This window comes from Pseudophryne corroboree, chromosome 2 (assembly GCF_028390025.1).
Source record: "Pseudophryne corroboree isolate aPseCor3 chromosome 2, aPseCor3.hap2, whole genome shotgun sequence".
Taxonomy (NCBI): domain Eukaryota; kingdom Metazoa; phylum Chordata; class Amphibia; order Anura; family Myobatrachidae; genus Pseudophryne; species Pseudophryne corroboree.
In genome coordinates, this window is record NC_086445.1 from 6,280,747 (window position 1) to 6,299,525 (window position 18,779).

At 51.8% G+C, this 18,779-nt stretch overlaps 1 protein-coding gene across 1 annotated transcript in view; it reads left to right on the plus strand.

Annotated features, from left to right (window-relative positions):
* The window catches only part of LOC134988777 (transient receptor potential cation channel subfamily M member 2-like), a 448,705-nt gene that overhangs the window by 318,631 nt on the left and 111,295 nt on the right, over positions 1-18,779 (plus strand). Inside the window, exon 16 of the mRNA XM_063950574.1 lies at positions 8,590-8,770. Coding sequence (XP_063806644.1) covers positions 8,590-8,770 — 181 coding nt within the window. The remainder of the gene's footprint in view (positions 1-8,589; positions 8,771-18,779) is intronic.

The following is an 18,779-nucleotide window of genomic DNA, read 5'->3' on the forward strand; positions in this document are numbered from 1 at the left end:
GCAGGAAAGTACTGGTGTCAGGACTGTTATGCACTCCAGTGCCTGCAGGAATGTACTGGTGTTTGAACTGTTATGCAAAACAAATGGACTCACAGACAGACTAGGGAATATGACATAACGTACACAGAAGGTGGTAGGGTAACAAAATACACACAACGTGAACAGAGAAGCCCAGAGGCTAAGGAACTGGGTATCTCCCTTGTATTAGAACTGCTCAGATGTGAAAAGCAAGATGTTGTGTTTTAATACATAGAAAACCCGAAATGCTGTTGCTAAGGGCAACAGCAAAACCCTAAAGGGTTACCAACGGGTGTGGCAGTAAACTCCTTGGTCAGAGATGGAATGATAGACACAAGGAGATTCTCCACAATCCTAATTCTCACTTGCAGTGCACAGGTTCGGTTTACTGCCACTAAACTGACCCCTGACACCTAGCACAGTGAGACAGGATTAGACAGGCAAGTCTTAGAATACAGCCGCAAACTTGCTAAGTTCACAGAGTAGTAACCGAACCCCAGCAAGCTAAACGACTGACTCCAGTCTTACTGCTAGGTCTGGATTGGCAGAGTGTAATACCAAATCCCCAGGCCTATTTGCAGTAAGCAACAAACAAATACAAAGCTACACAGTACTGGCTAACTTTCAGAAACTGACTAACCAACAAAGATTCAGCAGCATCTGCTTACCCTGAAAAGAGGCCTTATAAAGCAGGTGCTGTCCACGCCCCACTCAGACCTCACAGACTGTGAGCACAAAAACCAGCACCGGATCCCCTGCCATGCACAGAGCCTATAACCACTGCACAGCAAAAGACCCGAACTGGAGTATCAGCTGCGCTCAGGTTACTCCGCTAGCACTTGTCTCCCGGTTGCCATGACGACGTGGCAGCACAGGGCAGGAGACCCTAACAGTACCCCCCCTCTGACGAGGGGTCAAAGAACCCCTACCACCGGGTTTATCGGGGAACTGCGAGAAGAAAGAGCGTATCAGTCTGGGGGCATGAAGATCACAACTGCGCACCCACGACCGCTCCTCCGGGCCATACCCCTTCCAGTGCACCAAAAATGACAGCCGACCCCGAACCACCTTGGAGTCAAGAATCCTTTCAACAACAAACTCCCTCTGGCCACGTATCAGAAGAGGGGAAGGTCTTCCACTGGAAGAAGGATTACTAATCGCCCGTTTTAAAAGGGAACAATGAAATGTTTTATTGATACCCAAAGAACGGGGCAGATCTAACTGAAATGCCACCGGATTGATAACCCTGGTGATCTTATAAGGGCCGATGAACCGGGGCCCTAACTTATGAGATGGCTGTCTCAACTTCAAATTCTTGGTAGACAACCAGACGAAGTCTCCTAATTTGAAGCTGCAGGGTCTTTTCCGCTTATCAAAAACCCTTTTGGTCACTAATGACACAGACACAAGGGCTTTCTTCACTTTCCGCCAAATACCTCTAAGGACCGAAACCACAGAGGAACCACCAGGCGTGGAGTCCAGGGGGTCAAAAGAATTGGCCTTAGGATGATGCCCATACACACAAAGGAAGGGAGAGATCCCTGTAGCAGAGTGAGCCGCGTTGTTATAGGCAAACTCCGCCATGGACAGATGAGCAACCCAGTCAGTCTGACACTTGGAGACATAACACCTGAGGAACTGCTCCAAGGACTGGTTCACCCTTTCAGTCTGCCCATTAGACTGCGTATGGTAGCCCGACGACAAGCTGACAGAAATCTGGAGATCGGAACAAAATGCCCTCCAGAATTTGGCCACAAACTGGGATCCGCGGTCAGAGACCACATCAAGTGGCAACCCGTGGAGACGCACAACATGCAGCATAAATAATTCAGACAGGCGTCTGGCCGATGGCAGCCCAACCAGTGGAACGAAGTGCGCCATCTTCGAAAACCTGTCAACGACAACCCAGATGGCTGTCATCCCCGAGGATTTGGGCAAGTCCACCACAAAATCCATTGAAATGTGGGTCCATGGCTTAGATGGGATAGAGAGTGGATGTAGTGGGCCAACAGGAACCCCTCTAGGAGTCTTATTTCGGGCACAGATGTCACATGCCCGAACCCACTGATCCACATCCTTAGCCACCGAGGGCCACCACACCGCCCTAGATAGCAACTCCCGAGTTCTGGCAATACCCGGGTGACCTGCAGACTTCTTGGCATGGAATTCCAGGAACACTCGCTGTTTTAACCTAGGAGGCACAAACAAAAGACCTACCGGAAGGTCTGGAGGAGCCTGCTCCTGTGCTCTAAGGACTAATGATAAGAGGTCCTGGGTAATGCCCACTTTAATACATGATGGGGAAACAATGGGCAACGGCTCCTCGGTGGTCTCCTGGATTGGAGCAAAACTCCGCGAGAGCGCATCAGCCTTGATGTTTTTTGACCCAGGGCGATATGTTATCAAAAAATTCAAGCGAGCAAAAAACAAAGCCCATCGTGCCTGCCTGGCATTGAGACGCTTCGCTGACTCTAAATATGCCAGATTCTTATGGTCAGTGAGAATTGAGACCACAAACTTAGCCCCCTCAAGCCAGTGTCTCCACTCCTCGAGTGCATCCTTAATAGCCAACAATTCCCGGTTACCCACGTCATAATTCATCTCGGCAGGCGAAAATTTACGGGAAAAGTAAGCACAGGGATGAAGGCGATTATCTGACACTCCCATCTGAGAAAGCACTGCCCCAATACCCATCTCAGAGGCATCCACCTCCACCACAAAAGGACGCTCTGGATCTGGGTGTCGCAGCATCTTGGCCGAAACAAATGCCCTTTTGAGACGGGCAAAAGCCGCTTTAGCCTCACAAGACCAGTGAGCAACATCCGCCCCTTTCTTAGTGAGTGCCACCAAGGGCGCCACTATAGACGAAAATCCAGCGATAAATCGTCTATAAAAATTCGCAAAGCCCAGGAAACGCTGAAGCGCCTTCAAACTAGTGGGCTGCACCCAATCCAGGACTGCCTGTACCTTGGAACCCTCCATTTGGAAACCTTCTGGGGAGATAATATATCCTAGAAATGCGATTTGCTGAACTTCAAATTCGCACTTCTCCAGCTTCGCCCCAAGCCGGTGGTCTCTGAGTTTCTGGAGGACTAAGCGTACATGCTTCCGATGTTCCTCCAGGGAATGGGAGAAGATTAGGATGTCATCTAAGTATACAACTAAGAATCTATCCAAATATTCCCTGAGCACATCATTCATGAAATCCTGGAAGACTGCCGGGGCATTACAGAGCCCAAAAGGCATCACCAAATATTCATAATGCCCCGAGTGGGTATTAAAGGCAGTCTTCCATTCATCCCCCTCTCTTATTCGGATTAGATTGTACGCACCGCGTAGGTCAATCTTAGAAAAAATGGTGGCAGTACGAAGCTGGTCAAACAAGACCGAAATGAGAGGCAGTGGGTATGAGTTTTTAATCGTGATACGGTTCAATTCCCTGAAGTCGATGCAGGGTCGCAACGAACCGTCCTTTTTACCCACGAAGAAGAACCCCGACCCAACTGGAGACTGTGAAGGTCTGATAAATCCCTTAGCCAAGTTCTCCTGAATGTACTCTGCCATAGCCTGAGTCTCAGGACGTGACAGGGAGTACAACCTGCTCTTGGGAAGCTTAGCATTTGGCAACAAATCAATGGCACAGTCATAGGAGTGATGGGGAGGTAGTACCTCTGCAACTTTTTTGGAGAACACGTCCGCAAAATCTGCATAACACCCTGGCAATCCTGGCAAACTTAGCTGCGAGAACCTGACTGGAAGGCTCAAGCAACTCCTGAAACAATCAGTACTCCAACTAAGAATCTCCCCAGAGACCCAGTCAAATTGAGGATTGTGGGCCCTTAACCAGGGTAACCCCAACACCAATGGGGCAAAAGTACAGACAGTCACATAAAAGGACAATTTTTCAGAGTGTGTGGCTCCAATAAACAAAGAAATCTGGCTAGTGCAAGAGGTAATTTTACCTTGGGATAATGGTTCCCCGTTTAACCCACAAATCTCAATTTCCGATGCCAAGGGTACTAAGGGAACAGAGTGTTTCAGGGCGAATTGGCGGTCCATAAAAACCCCGTCGGCCCCACTGTCCACAAAGGCCTCAGTCTTGACAGTTTGACCGAGGATCTTCAAGGTCACCGGAATGATAAAAGTCTTCTTGGGAAATTCTGACTTCTGGCCTGACAGGATATTTCCCATCACCCTCAGGCCCTGAAGTTTTCCGGCTTTTCTGGGCATGATACTACCACATGACCTTTATTCCCACAGTACAAACACAACCCCTGCTGTCTCCTCCGCATCTTCTCACGCGAGGAGAGGCGGGTAGCCCCAATCTGCATAGGCTCCTCGGAAAATTCCTCAGAGTCTGAGGTTCCCTTGGGAAGGAAGGAAATCTCAGTCTCCCTTTCAAGCCTACGCTCTCTCAGCCGTCTATCCACCCGGATGGATAACTGCATGAGCTGATCCAAGCTATCAGGCAAGGGATGTTGTACCAGTTGGTCCTTTATCTGGTTAGAAAGACCTCTTCGGTACTGGTGTCTCAGGGCTGGGTCATTCCACTGGGTATCATGGGCCAACCTCCGAAACTCCGTACAGTAAACCTCAACTGGCCTTCGCCCTTGCTTAAGGATCGAAATCTGAGCCTCGGCTGAGGCCGTCTTGTCAGGGTCATCATACAACATGCCCAGTGCCGTAAAAAAAGCATCAACACTTTTAAGCGACGGACAGTCAGGCTGCAACCCATATGCCCAGACCTGTGGGTCTCCTTGTAGCAAGGAAATCACTATGCCCACCCGCTGAATCTCCGACCCAGAAGACTGAGGCCTAAGCCGGAAGTATAGCTTGCAGCTCTCCTTGAAACAAAAGAACTGCGAGCGATCTCCAGAAAAACGATCCGGGAGATTTACTTTCGGCTCCTTAACCCCTGCAGGTGCTGCTGCTGCGGGAGCTCCGCCAGCAGCCTGGGAGGTGTGCATTTTAATGGACAAATCATTACATTTTTGAGTCAGGACCTGCACCTGATCAACCACCTGTTGCAACGTATTTTGAGGGGTATGCTCCATATTCCCACAAAATTTCAACATGAGTATTGGGCTGCTGAATATGTTATGCACACCAGTGCCTGCAGGAAAGTACTGGTGTCAGGACTGTTATGCACTCCAGTGCCTGCAGGAATGTACTGGTGTTTGAACTGTTATGCAAAACAAATGGACTCACAGACAGACTAGGGAATATGACATAACGTACACAGAAGGTGGTAGGGTAACAAAATACACACAACGTGAACAGAGAAGCCCAGAGGCTAAGGAACTGGGTATCTCCCTTGTATTAGAACTGCTCAGATGTGAAAAGCAAGATGTTGTGTTTTAATACATAGAAAACCCGAAATGCTGTTGCTAAGGGCAACAGCAAAACCCTAAAGGGTTACCAACGGGTGTGGCAGTAAACTCCTTGGTCAGAGATGGAATGATAGACACAAGGAGATTCTCCACAATCCTAATTCTCACTTGCAGTGCACAGGTTCGGTTTACTGCCACTAAACTGACCCCTGACACCTAGCACAGTGAGACAGGATTAGACAGGCAAGTCTTAGAATACAGCCGCAAACTTGCTAAGTTCACAGAGTAGTAACCGAACCCCAGCAAGCTAAACGACTGACTCCAGTCTTACTGCTAGGTCTGGATTGGCAGAGTGTAATACCAAATCCCCAGGCCTATTTGCAGTAAGCAACAAACAAATACAAAGCTACACAGTACTGGCTAACTTTCAGAAACTGACTAACCAACAAAGATTCAGCAGCATCTGCTTACCCTGAAAAGAGGCCTTATAAAGCAGGTGCTGTCCACGCCCCACTCAGACCTCACAGACTGTGAGCACAAAAACCAGCACCGGATCCCCTGCCATGCACAGAGCCTATAACCACTGCACAGCAAAAGACCCGAACTGGAGTATCAGCTGCGCTCAGGTTACTCCGCTAGCACTTGTCTCCCGGTTGCCATGACGACGTGGCAGCACAGGGCAGGAGACCCTAACAACAGGTGATGGTAATCATACAGTAAGAGGGAAGAGCAGGAGCTGAGCATTGTGTCTTCCTGGAGTGATCATGTTGGGAGGTATGACATAGGTATGAGCACTGGGTCAGTATTAGGGTACAGCACAGGTGATGGTAATCATACAGTAAGAGGGAAGAGCAGAAGCTGAGCATTGTGTCTTCCTGGAGTGATCATGTTGGGAGGTATGACATAGGTATGAGCACTGGGTCAGTATTAGGGTACAGTACAGGTGATGGTAATCATACAGTAAGAGGGAAGAGCAGGAGCAGAACATTGTGTCCTCCTGGAGAGGGTCATGTTGGGAGGTATGACCTAGGTATGAGCACTGGATCAGTATTAGGGTACAGCACAGGTGATGGTAATCATACAGTAAGAGGGAAGAGCAGGAGCAGAGCATTGTGTCCTCCTGGAGAGGTCATGTTGGGAGGTATGACATAGGTATGAGCACTGGGTCAGTATTAGGGTACAGCACAGGTGATGGTAATCATACAGTAAGAGGGTAGAGCAGGAGCAGAGCATTGAGTCCTCCTGGAAAGGTCATGTTGGAAGGTATGACATAGGTATGAGCACTGGGTCAGTATTAGGGTACAGCACAGGTGATGGTAATCATACAGTAAGAGGGTAGTGCAGTAGCAGAGCATTGTATCCTCCTGGAGAGGTCATGTTGGGAGGTATAACTTAGGTATGAGCACTGGGTCAGTATTAGAGTACAGCACAGGTGATGGTAATCATACAGTAAGAGGGAAGAGCAGAAGCTGAGCATTGTGTCTTCCTGGAGTGATCATGTTGGGAGGTATGACATAGGTATGAGCACTGGGTCAGTATTAGGGTACAGTACAGGTGATGGTAATCATACAGTAAGAGGGAAGAGCAGGAGCAGAACATTGTGTCCTCCTGGAGAGGGTCATGTTGGGAGGTATGACCTAGGTATGAGCACTGGATCAGTATTAGGGTACAGCACAGGTGATGGTAATCATACAGTAAGAGGGAAGAGCAGGAGCAGAGCATTGTGTCCTCCTGGAGAGGTCATGTTGGGAGGTATGACATAGGTATGAGCACTGGGTCAGTATTAGGGTACAGCACAGGTGATGGTAATCATACAGTAAGAGGGTAGAGCAGGAGCTGAGCATTGAGTCCTCCTGGAAAGGTCATGTTGGAAGGTATGACATAGGTATGAGCACTGGGTCAGTATTAGGGTACAGCACAGGTGATGGTAATCATACAGTAAGAGGGTAGTGCAGTAGCAGAGCATTGTATCCTCCTGGAGAGGTCATGTTGGGAGGTATAACTTAGGTATGAGCACTGGGTCAGTATTAGAGTACAGCACAGGTGATGGTAATCATACAGTAAGAGGGAAGAGCAGGAGCAGAGCACTGTATCCCTCCTGGAGAGGTCATGTTGGGAGTTATGACATAGGTATGAGCACTGGGTCAGTATTAGGGTACAGCACAGGTGATGGTAATCATACAGTAAGAGGGAAGTGCAGGAGCAGAGCATTGTGTCCTCCTGGAGAGGTCATGTTGGGAGGTATGACATAGGTATGAGCACTGGGTCAGTATTAGGGTACAGCACAGGTGATGGTAATCATACAGTAAGAGGGAAGAGCAGGAGCAGAGCATTGTGTCCTCCTGGAATGGGTCATGCTAAGAGGTTTGACATAGGTATGAGCACTGGGTCAGTATTGGGGTACAGCACAGGTGATGGTAATTATACAGTTAGAGGGAAGTGTAGGAGCAGAGCATTGTGTCCTCCTGGAGAGGTCATGTTGTGAGGTATGACATAGGTAGGAGAAGTGGGTAGGTATTAGGGTACAGCACAGGTGATGGTAATCATACAGGAAGAGCAGGAGCAGAGCATTGTGTCCTCCTGGAGAGGTCATGTTGGGAGGTATGACATAGATATGAGCACTGGTTCAGTATTAGGGTACAGCACAGGTGATGGTAATCATACAGTAAGAGGGAAGTGCAGGAGCAGAGCATTGTGTCCTCCCGGAGAGGGTCATGTTTGGAATGTATGAGCCCTGGGTCAGTATTAGGGTACAGCACAGGTGATGGTAATCATACAGTTAGAGGGAAGAGCAGGAGCAGAGCATTGTGTCCTCCTGGAGAGGTCATGTTGGGAGGTATGACATAGGTATGAGCACTGGGTCAGTATTAGGGTACAGCACAGGTGATGGTAATCATAGAGTAAGAGGGAAGAGCAGGAGCAGAGCATTGTGTCCTCCTGGAGAGGTCATGTTGGGAGGTATGACATAGGTATGAGCACTGGGTCAGTATTAGGGTACAGCACAGGTGATGGTAATCATACAGTAAGAGGGAAGTGCAGGAGCAGAGCATTGTGTCCTCCTGGAGAGGGGCTTTTTGGGAGGTATGACATAGGTATTTTCTCCAGGTGGGTGAATTATCTTGTACTGTATGTCCATGTGTGTGAGAGAACAACTATGGTGTGATTGTTGTTGTTATTCCTGTGCATTACACACGGGATGTATAGGACGGTAACAGAACTGTATTCTTTCTTTTTTTTTCAGGTTTGAACTTTGACGTTACACAATGTGCACAAAATACCACTGGTTCCGATGTTCCTCTGTGCGTCTACAATGATGGCAACGGGAACCCTCTATTTCCACAATGGTTGACCATTATCTTATTGTGTCTGTTTCTCATTCTTGGAACCCTTCTTATAGTGAACATGGCGATTGCGGTAATTGGGTAAGAATAATCCTCTGCTGTGATTCTCATTTAAATTGTGTATTTTACTTCCAATTAGAGATAAGCGGGTCTGGCACTTGTAGAATCGAACCTACCCGAGCAGCACAGGTTCTATACAACCACAAGCCTATACATCTGCCTTTGACATAGGGAAAGGAGGGGGAATGCACCTGAGTGAAGCGCAGTGGAGAATAATTTCCGTGTTGTGTAAGGTTCTCCAACCCTTTGAACTTGGCACATTTTAAATCAGTTCAGACACTTCCAGCTTGAGTCAAGTCATTCCCCTCATCAGGCTTTTGCAAAAGCAGCTGCAGAAAGTGAAGTAGGCTCTGAAAGAGTGATTCCGCTAAGTATGTCGGACTTGTAGCTGAAGCCCTTTATCCGCTTTGCCAGGATTCAAGGGTCGTCAATCTCTTTAAATCAGATCACTATATTTTGGTGACCATACTTTATCCTTGGTTTAAGTATTATGTTGTGTCTATCTTTCCAATGGGGCACAAATCTGCAGAGATGCAAAGAGTTGGTGAAAAAGCTGTCAGCTCAAGCGGAAAATGACACGGCAACATCTCCTCCTTCATTTTCTCCAGCAACTGCGGTTGCGAGGAAAATTTTTTTTTCCAAAGAGTCCCGCTGGCGGTGATGCAGATCAGTCAGGAACAAGTTTTGACATTTGGTCTGGACTGAAGGACCTGCCAACGATTACGGACATGTCGTCTACTGTCACTGCATATGATTCTCTCACCATTGAAAGAATGGTGGAGGATTATATGAGTGACCGCATCCAAGTAGGCACGTCACACAGTCCGTACGTATACTGGCAGGAAAAAGAGGCAATTTGGAGGCCCTTGCACAAACTGGCTTTATTTTACCTCCCTGCACTGTATCCTGCTTTGTATCCATCACACACTATATCCCGCACTATACCAACACGCACTGTATCCAACCCACACTGTATCCAACCCACACTGTATTCAACCAGTGATATGTTCTGCCCTGGGTCCAACCCGCCCTGTATACCGAAGTTTAGCCAGCCAACCTTTGGCCAATATTGGTGAAAACAATACTGTGAGCTGTGAGGTGGTCACAATTGAGTGGAAATTACAGGAAATGAATGTCATTGAGGTTAATAACACTCTAGGACAGTGGTTCTCACACTGTGTGCCGTGGCTCCCTGGTGCGCCTCAGGACAGTTGCAGGGGTACCTTGGATTTTTGAGGATGACATATAAACATCATTTACTTCATTTGATATTTCTTTCTAAATTTCTCAATAATAATCTTTTGGCCTTGGGGTGCTGTGAAAAAAAATCTGATACTCTAGGGAGCCACAACAAAAAGAGGCCAAAATTAAGTGATTTTAGCTTTTTTTGAAAAAAATAATAAAAAAATCCGAACCTAAACACGTACGACGAATTAGAACCAAATCCAAACGCAGCAAAAATGGCCTGGCGCAAATCTCTGATCTATAGCGGACTGTATGTGTATATATAGATAATAGGAATTTGGTTACCTACCGGTAAATCCTTTTCTCGTAGTCTGTAGAGGATGCTGGGGTCTACATTAGTACCATGGGGTATAGACGGGTCCACCAGGAGCCATTGGCACTTTAAGAGTTTGAGAGTGTGGGCTGGCTCCTCCCTCTATGCCCCTCCTACCAGAATCAGTCTAAAAACTATGCCAGAGGAGACTGACATCTTCGAGAGGGGTGGTATTCATGTGACCGCCGGTCAGCTGACCAACAGTCACATGACCTCCTCCACCAGCCCGACAGCTGACTATCCCGATAGTCAGCATGCCGACCAACAGGGACTATTTCCACTCATGGGTGTCCACGACACCCATAGAGTGGGAATAGAACCCGTGTCGACCGCAGGTCACCACCGAGCCCGCAAGGGGCTTGCTGCACTCGCCCCTCCCCGCCGGGATCCTGGCGTCGGTATGCTGCCGGGATCCCGGCGTCAGTAAGCTGACCGGCGGTCTCCTGACCGCCGGTCAGCAGTACTACACCCCTTCGAGAGGATTATACACAGATAGTGGCGAGATTCATACCAGCTCACACATACAAGGCACATCAAGTCAACTAGCTTGAAACATCAGCAACTGATGAAACATTACTTACCTAGGGGGAGATGTACTAAGCCTGAAAAGTGATAAATATCACTGTGATAAAGCATCAGCCAATCGGCTCCTAACTGCTATGTCACAGGCTGTGTTTGAAAAATGACAGTTAGGAGCCGATTGGCTGGTACTTTATCACAGTGATATTTATCACTTTTCAGGCTTAGTACATCTGGCCCCAAGTAACAATGCAGTACACAACTAAACAAAGCAGTACTGAACCAAATAACAACTGCAGGAAAACGAAGCGCTGGGCGGGCACCCAGCATCCTCTACCAGAGCCGGATTAAGGGTGGGGCCCGGGGGATACGTACCCCGGGCCCCCATTTCCAAAAGGGCCCCCTGCTACACCGTAGATCGGATCTCTCTTTAGATCCGATCTGCGGTGCTGTGCTCCCCGGCTCCCGTCCTCACTGCAGCAGCTGCACACAGACAGGACAGCTGAGCTGAGCGACGGCTCAGCTGTCCAATAATGTATCAATGAAACAGCCTGCGTGCCCAGCCAATGACTGAGCGGCAGGCTTCTTCATTCATACTTTATTGGACAGCTGAGCCGTCGCTCAGCTCAGCTGTCCTGTCTATGCGCCCGCTGCTGCAGTGAGGACGGGATCCGGGGAGCACAGCACCGCAGATCGGATCAGCTGCTTGGGGAGGCAAATATATATACAGTATGTGTGTGTGTGTGTGTGTGTGTGTGTGTGTATATATATATATATATATATGTATATGTGTGTGTGTGTGTGTGTGTGTATATATATATATATATATATATATATATAATGTATTATAAGGGCACGGTCGTGCCCTTATATTAAGGCTGAATCGAACAAACGGAATTCTCTCATAGGGAACTTCTGAGATGGGGGCATGGTGTTTGAGGGGCTACACCTCAAAACTGATTAGACATACTGAGCTGAAATTTGGCATGGGCGCGTAGAATCGTCACCCGCTGCTGCATGCCAAATTTCAGGGCAAAATAATAAAAAATGAGGAATTGGGAGTAAGCTAAAGTTCCAACTGTCAGTTTTTTTCTGCCACTCCCTCTGTGGCTTTTTGACACCGTTTTTCTATAGAGTGAATGAGGATTTTTTTGGGAAGGCATAACTCAGGATAGAGGACAAATTAAGACCTGGGGTTTGTTTTATTAGATAGAGTATGTCCCAGTGTAGTGCCTTTTGGGGTTGTGGTTTTTCAGAAAGTTATAGTTTTTTTTTAATGAAGAGAAATATGCCCCATTATAGAGATAGGGCTTTTCAATTTGTTGCGCCTGCGCAGTGGCCGCCAGCGGGGGTGTACAGTGAGTAGCTGTAGTAGCCTATACACTGGCCATTGGGCACGAGGAGACAGAGAGGGAAGGAGTCACGTGGAGCTGCAGGAGGACAGCCAGCGGGAGGAGATCGCCGGAGCTGCACACCGCTGGGTGAGTATTATCAGGCAGCCCACCACTATGTACCCCCCCCTGCGTGTCCGGCCACCCTCCCCTCCCACTGTGTGCGCGGCCGCCAGCCGGACCGCTCCTGGTGGCTGCCTGTGGTGCCGTGGGCTGCCCGCTGCTGTCGCTCCAGACGGGGTGCTGCTGGCAGTAGGAAGCGTCTCCCATAGTGCTGTATATCTCCTACTGTCCCCCCGCTGCTGTGTCCCGCCCCCCCCATCTCCGCTGTGTGCCGCCCCCCCCTCCTCCGCTGTGTGCCGCCCCCCCCCTCCTCCGCTGTGTGCCCCCTCCCCCCCCTCCCTGCCTCCCTGCTGTGTGTCCCCGCCCACCCTGCCTCCCTGCTGTGTGTCCCCCCCCTCCCTGCTGTGCCCCCTCTACCTGCTGTGCCGTCCCCCCCACCCGCCCTCCCTGCTGTGCCGTCCCCCCTGCCCTCCCTGCTGTGTGTCCCCCCCTGCCCTCCATGCTGTGTGTGTGCCCCCCCCTCTCATCCCTGCTGTGTGTCCCACCCCCGCCCTGCTGTGTGTCCCCCCCCTCCCCTCCCATCCCTGCTGTGTGTCCCCCCCCGCCCTGCTGTGTGTCCCCCCCACCCTGCTGTGTGTCCCCCCCCCGCCCTGCTGTGTGTCCCACCCCGCCCTGCTGTGTGTCCGCCCTCCCTGCTGTGTGTCCCGCCTCCCGCCCTCCCTGCTGTGCTCCCCCCCTCTGCCCTCCCTGCTGTGTGTCCGCCCCCCCTCCCCCTGCTGTGTGTCCGGCCGCCCCTCCCTCCCTCCCTGCTGTGTGTCCGGCCGCCCCCCCTTCTCCCTCCCTCACTCCCTGCTGTGTGTCCGGCAACCCCCCCCTCCCTGCTGTGTGTCCGGCCACCCCCTCCCTGCTGTGTGTCCGCCCCCCCCTGCTGTGTGTCCACCCCTCCCCCCCACACTGCTGTGTGTCCGCCCCCCCTCCCTGCTGTGTGTCCGGCCACCGCCCCCCTCCGTGCTGTGTGTCTGGCCACCCCCCCCCCCTCCCTTCTGTGTGTCCGGCCACCCCTCCCTCCCTGCTGTGTGTCCAGCCACCCCCCTCCCCTCCCTGCTGTGTGTTCGGCCACCCTCCCGACCCCTGCTGTGTGTCCAGCCACCCCTCCCACGCAGCACCTGATACACACACGCATCACCTGATACACACACGCAGCACCTGATACACACACGCAGCACTTGACACACACACGCAGCACCTGACACAGACACGCAGCGCCTGACACACACACAGACACGCAGCGCCTGACACAGACACGCAGAGCCTGACACCCACACACACACACACGCAGCGCCTGACACCCACACACGCAGTGCCTGACACACACACACAGACACGCAGCGCCTGACACACACACACACAGACACGCAGCGCCTGACACAGACACGCAGCGCCTGACACACACAGACACGCAGCGCCTGACACACACAGACATGCAGCGCCTGACACACACAGACACGCAGCGCCTGACACACACAGACACGCAGCGCCTGACACACAGACACGCAGCGCCTGACACACATACACTCACGCACCTTACACACTCACACACCTGACACACACACACGCAGCACCTGACACACACACGCAGCACCTGACACACACACGCACACGCAGCACCTGACACACACACTCACACGCAGCACCTGACACACACACTCACACGCACCTGACACTCACACGCACATGACACATGCACTCACACGCAGCACCTGACATACTCACACGCAGCACCTGACACACACGCAGACACGCAGCACCTGACACACACACTCACACGCACCTGACACTCACACGCACCTGACACACACACTCACGCACCTGACACACGCACTCACACGCAGCACCTGACATACTCCCACGCAGCACCTGACACACACGCAGACACGCAGCACCTGACACGCAGCACCTGACACACACGCAGCACCTGACACACAAACACGCAGACACGCAGCACCTGACACACACGAAGACACGCAGCACCTGACACACACACACACGCAGACTCGCAGCACATGACACACACGCAGACACGCAGCACCTGACACACACACACACACAGCACCTGACACACACACACGCAGCACCTGACACACACACACGCATCACCTGACACACACACATGCAGCACCTGACACACACACACGCAGCACCTGACACACAGACATGCAGCGCCTGACACACACGCAGACATGCAGCACCTGACACACGCATACATGCAGCATCTGACACACACACATGCAGCACCTGACAGACACACACACAGACATGCAGCACCTGACACACCCACACACACAGACATGCAGCACCTGACACACCCACACACACAGACATGCAGCACCTGACACACACACACACAGGCAGCACCTGACACACATATATACATGTGGCATTTAACGCACACACGCACAACACCTGACACACAATCATATACACTCAGAGCACCTAACACACACATACACTCGCAGCACCTCACACACACTCGTATACACACGCAGCACCTGCACCTCACACATATATACACATGCACCTGCCACTCCCACATACATGAACAGCACCTAACACACACATATATACATGCAGCAACTGACACACACATACACGCGCAGCACCTGACAGTCACACACATACAGATGCGACACCTGACACAAACACATACACGCTCAACACCTGACACCCACGTGGCAGCTGACGCATACAAATGCAGCACCTGAGATACACACACATACACGTGCAGCACCTGACACACACACACACACACACGTATGTACACACGCGGCACTTGACACACACACACACACGCGTACACGCGCGGCACCTGACACACACACAAACACGTACGTACATACACGTGTGGCACCTGACACACACACACGTATGCACACGTGTGGCTCCTGACATCCACACACACACATGTACGTACACGCGCGTCTCCTGACACACACACGTATGTACGTATATGCGCGGCACCTGACACCTACACGTATGTACGTATATCCTGACACCCACACGCATGTACACGCGCGGCTCCTGGCACACACACACACACACGTACACGCGCGGCACCTGACACATACACGCGTGTACGTACACACATGCACAGCACCTGACAAACACACATGTAGGTACGCGCCACCTGACACACACACACACACACACACACGTACACGCACGACACCTGACACACACGTACGTACAAGCACGGCACCTGACACACACGTATGTGCACGCATGGCACTGACATGTACGTACGCGCACGGCACCTGACACACACGTACATACTAGTGATGAGTGGGTTCGGTTTGTTGGAATCCGAACCCCCAGAACTTCACCCATTTTACACGGGTCCGAGGCAGGTTCGAACCTTTCCGCCTTGCTCGGCTAACCCGAGCGCGCCCGAACGTCATCATCCCGCTGTCTGGATTCTCGCGAGATTCGGATGTCTGCATTCGTGGAAAGGGGTAAACATGGGACCCCTTTCAGTCCGTCTGGTCCGGGTGTTCGGTTTGTTGTTTTGCCAAGTACGTGGATTTAATCTGGACCCTGGATCAGATGAGTATAATTATCTTTTATTTTCAGGTACCCGTGGATTCTACTTGGAGAAGAGGACCGACTGCTTCGTGTCAACATAGGTAAGTATGTGTGTCGGCAGGTGTAAAATAAAGTTATACTTTCACGGTGTCTGTGTCCTGTTTTTATTTGGGTATTTTTTTTCCAGTAGAACTACAGGTACCAGCGGGCCCGTTTTTCTCCCGCATGCTGGTACTTGTGGTTCTCCAAGTACCAGCTTGCGGGGGAGGCTTGCTGGGACTTGTAGTACTACTGGAAAAAACAATATTCTTTCAATTTTCTCAAGGCTATCAGCCTCCCATCCGCAGCCCTTGGATGGGGGGGACAGCCTCGGGCTTCACCCCTTGCCCTTGGGTGGCTGGGGGGGACCCCTTGATTGAAGGGGTCCCCACTCCCCCAGGGTACCCCGGCCAGGGGTGACTAGTTGGATATTTAATGCCACGGCCGCAGGGCACTGTATAAAAGTGACCCCCGGCTGTGGCATTATCTGTCCAGCTAGTGGAGCCTGATGCTGGTGTAAAAAATACGGGGGACCCCTACTCTTTTTGTCCCCCGTATTTTTTGCACCAGCACCAGGCGCAGAGCCCGGTGCTGGTTCTAAAAATACGGGGGATCCCCTGTCCGTTTTCCCCCCGGATTTTTAGAACCAGGACCGGCTCGAAGAGCCCGAGGCTGGTTATGCTTTGGAGGGGGGGCCCCACGCAATTTTTTTTTCCGGGTTTTTTACATTCCTTTTAAAAAATAATAATCTTTTAAAAAATATATAAATAATACTTGTGCCTCCAAAAAAGACAAACCAAGTACCTAATCCCTTCTAATATAGATATGCTATTACCAAAAAAAAACACTTTTATTTATTAGATTCCGCCTGCAAAGTGTGACGGATTGAAAATGACGAATTTACTGTTTAAAAGCACTGTTGTCGAATTTACAAACTTCAATTGAATATACTTTTGTCGAATTGCTGCATTTGTACCATTGCAGAAAAGTAGAATTTGTTAAATGTCGAATTTTAAAAAGTCGAATTTTGAAAGCCTGTAAGAATAGGCCCGCCCCCTTCTTCACATCAGCCGTCCCCTTCTACCCCTGTACCTTGCTCTCTCCCGTCTGTAGGACTAGGCCCCGCCCCGTTCTTACCCTCCTGTGACTGCTCTCTCCTGATAAGTGGACCAGGCCTGCCCCCTACACGCTGCTGGTGTCTTCATTGTTACTTGGTCTGGAGCTCCGCTGGGGAGAGAACTCACGTGAGCTCATTAAGAATGAGGAACTGGGATGTTTTAATTTTATTGTGAGTAGTGTAGTGTGGTGATGTAGTATGTTGTATGGGGGGTATAGTGTAACTATGAAGTGCAGCATATGGGAGGGCTATAGCATAGTGATGTAGTGTGGCATATAGGGGGTGGTAGCGCATAGGCGTGCGTACAGGGGGTGCCTGGTGCGCACAGGCACTCCCTAATGTCCAGCACCGCTGCACGCCACGCTTGCTGTAGCACAGTGATCGCTGAGTGTGTGATAGGTGGAGCCTAGCCTGCAGCCGGCCACCCCACTCTCCTCCCTGCCGTGTGTCCGGCCACCCTCCCCTCCCTGCCGTGTGTCCGGCCACCCTCCCCTCCTTGCCATGTGTCCGGCCTACCCCCCTCCTCCCTGCTGTGTGTCCGGTCACCCTCCCCTCCCCTGCTGTGTATTCGCCCAGCCCCACTCCTCCCGCTATGTCCGGCCATCCCCTCCCCTCCCTGCTGTGTGTCCGGCCACCCTCCCCTCCCCTGCTGTGTGTCCGGCCACCCTCCCCTCCCCTGCTGTGTGTTAGGCCACCCTCCCTCCTCCCCTGCTGTGTGTTAGGCCACCCTCCCTCCTCCCCTGCTGTTTGTCCGGCCACCCTCCCCTGCTGTTTGTCCGGCCACCCTCCCCTCCCCTGCTGTGTGTTCGGCCACCCCCTACCCCCTTCCCTCCCTGCCGTGTGTCCGGTCACCCTCCCTTCCCTGCTGTGTGTCCAGCCACCCCCTCCCCCCTGCTATGTGTCCAGCCACCCTCCCCTCCCCTGCTTTGTGTCCGACCCCCCCCCCCTCCTCCCTGCTGTGTCCGGCCACCCCCTCCCCTCCCTGCTGTGTGTCCGGTCACCATCCCCTCCCTGCCGTGTGTCCAGCCGCCCCCCCCTCCCCTCCCTGCTGTGTCCGGCCCCCCCTCCCTGTTGTGTGTCCGGCCACCCCCCCCCCCTCCCTGCTGTGTGTCCGGCTACCCCCCCCAGACATGCAGTGCCTGACACACGCCTATGCAGCGCCTGACACACACGCAGCATCTGACACACAGACGCAGCACCTGACACACACGCACACGCAGCACCTGACACACACACGCACCTGACACTCACACGCACCTGACACACTCACGCACCTGACACACGCACTCACACGCAGCACCTGACATACACACAGCACCTGACACACAAACACGCAGACACGCAGCACCTGACACACGCAGACACGCAGCACCTGACACACGCAGACACGCAGCACCTGACACACACACGCAGACACGCAGCACCTGACACACACACGCAGACACGCAGCACCTGACACACACACGCAGACACGCAGCACCTGACACACACACGCAGACACGCAGCACCTGACACACACACGCAGACACGCAGCACCTGACACACACACGCAGACACGCAGCACCTGACACACACACACACGCAGACACGCAGCACCTGACACACACACACGCAGACACGCAGCACCTGACACACACACGCAGACACGCAGCACCTGACACACACGCAGACACGCAGCACCTGACACACACGCAGACACGCAGCACCTGACACACGCAGACACGCAGCACCTGACACACACGCAGACACGCAGCACCTGACACA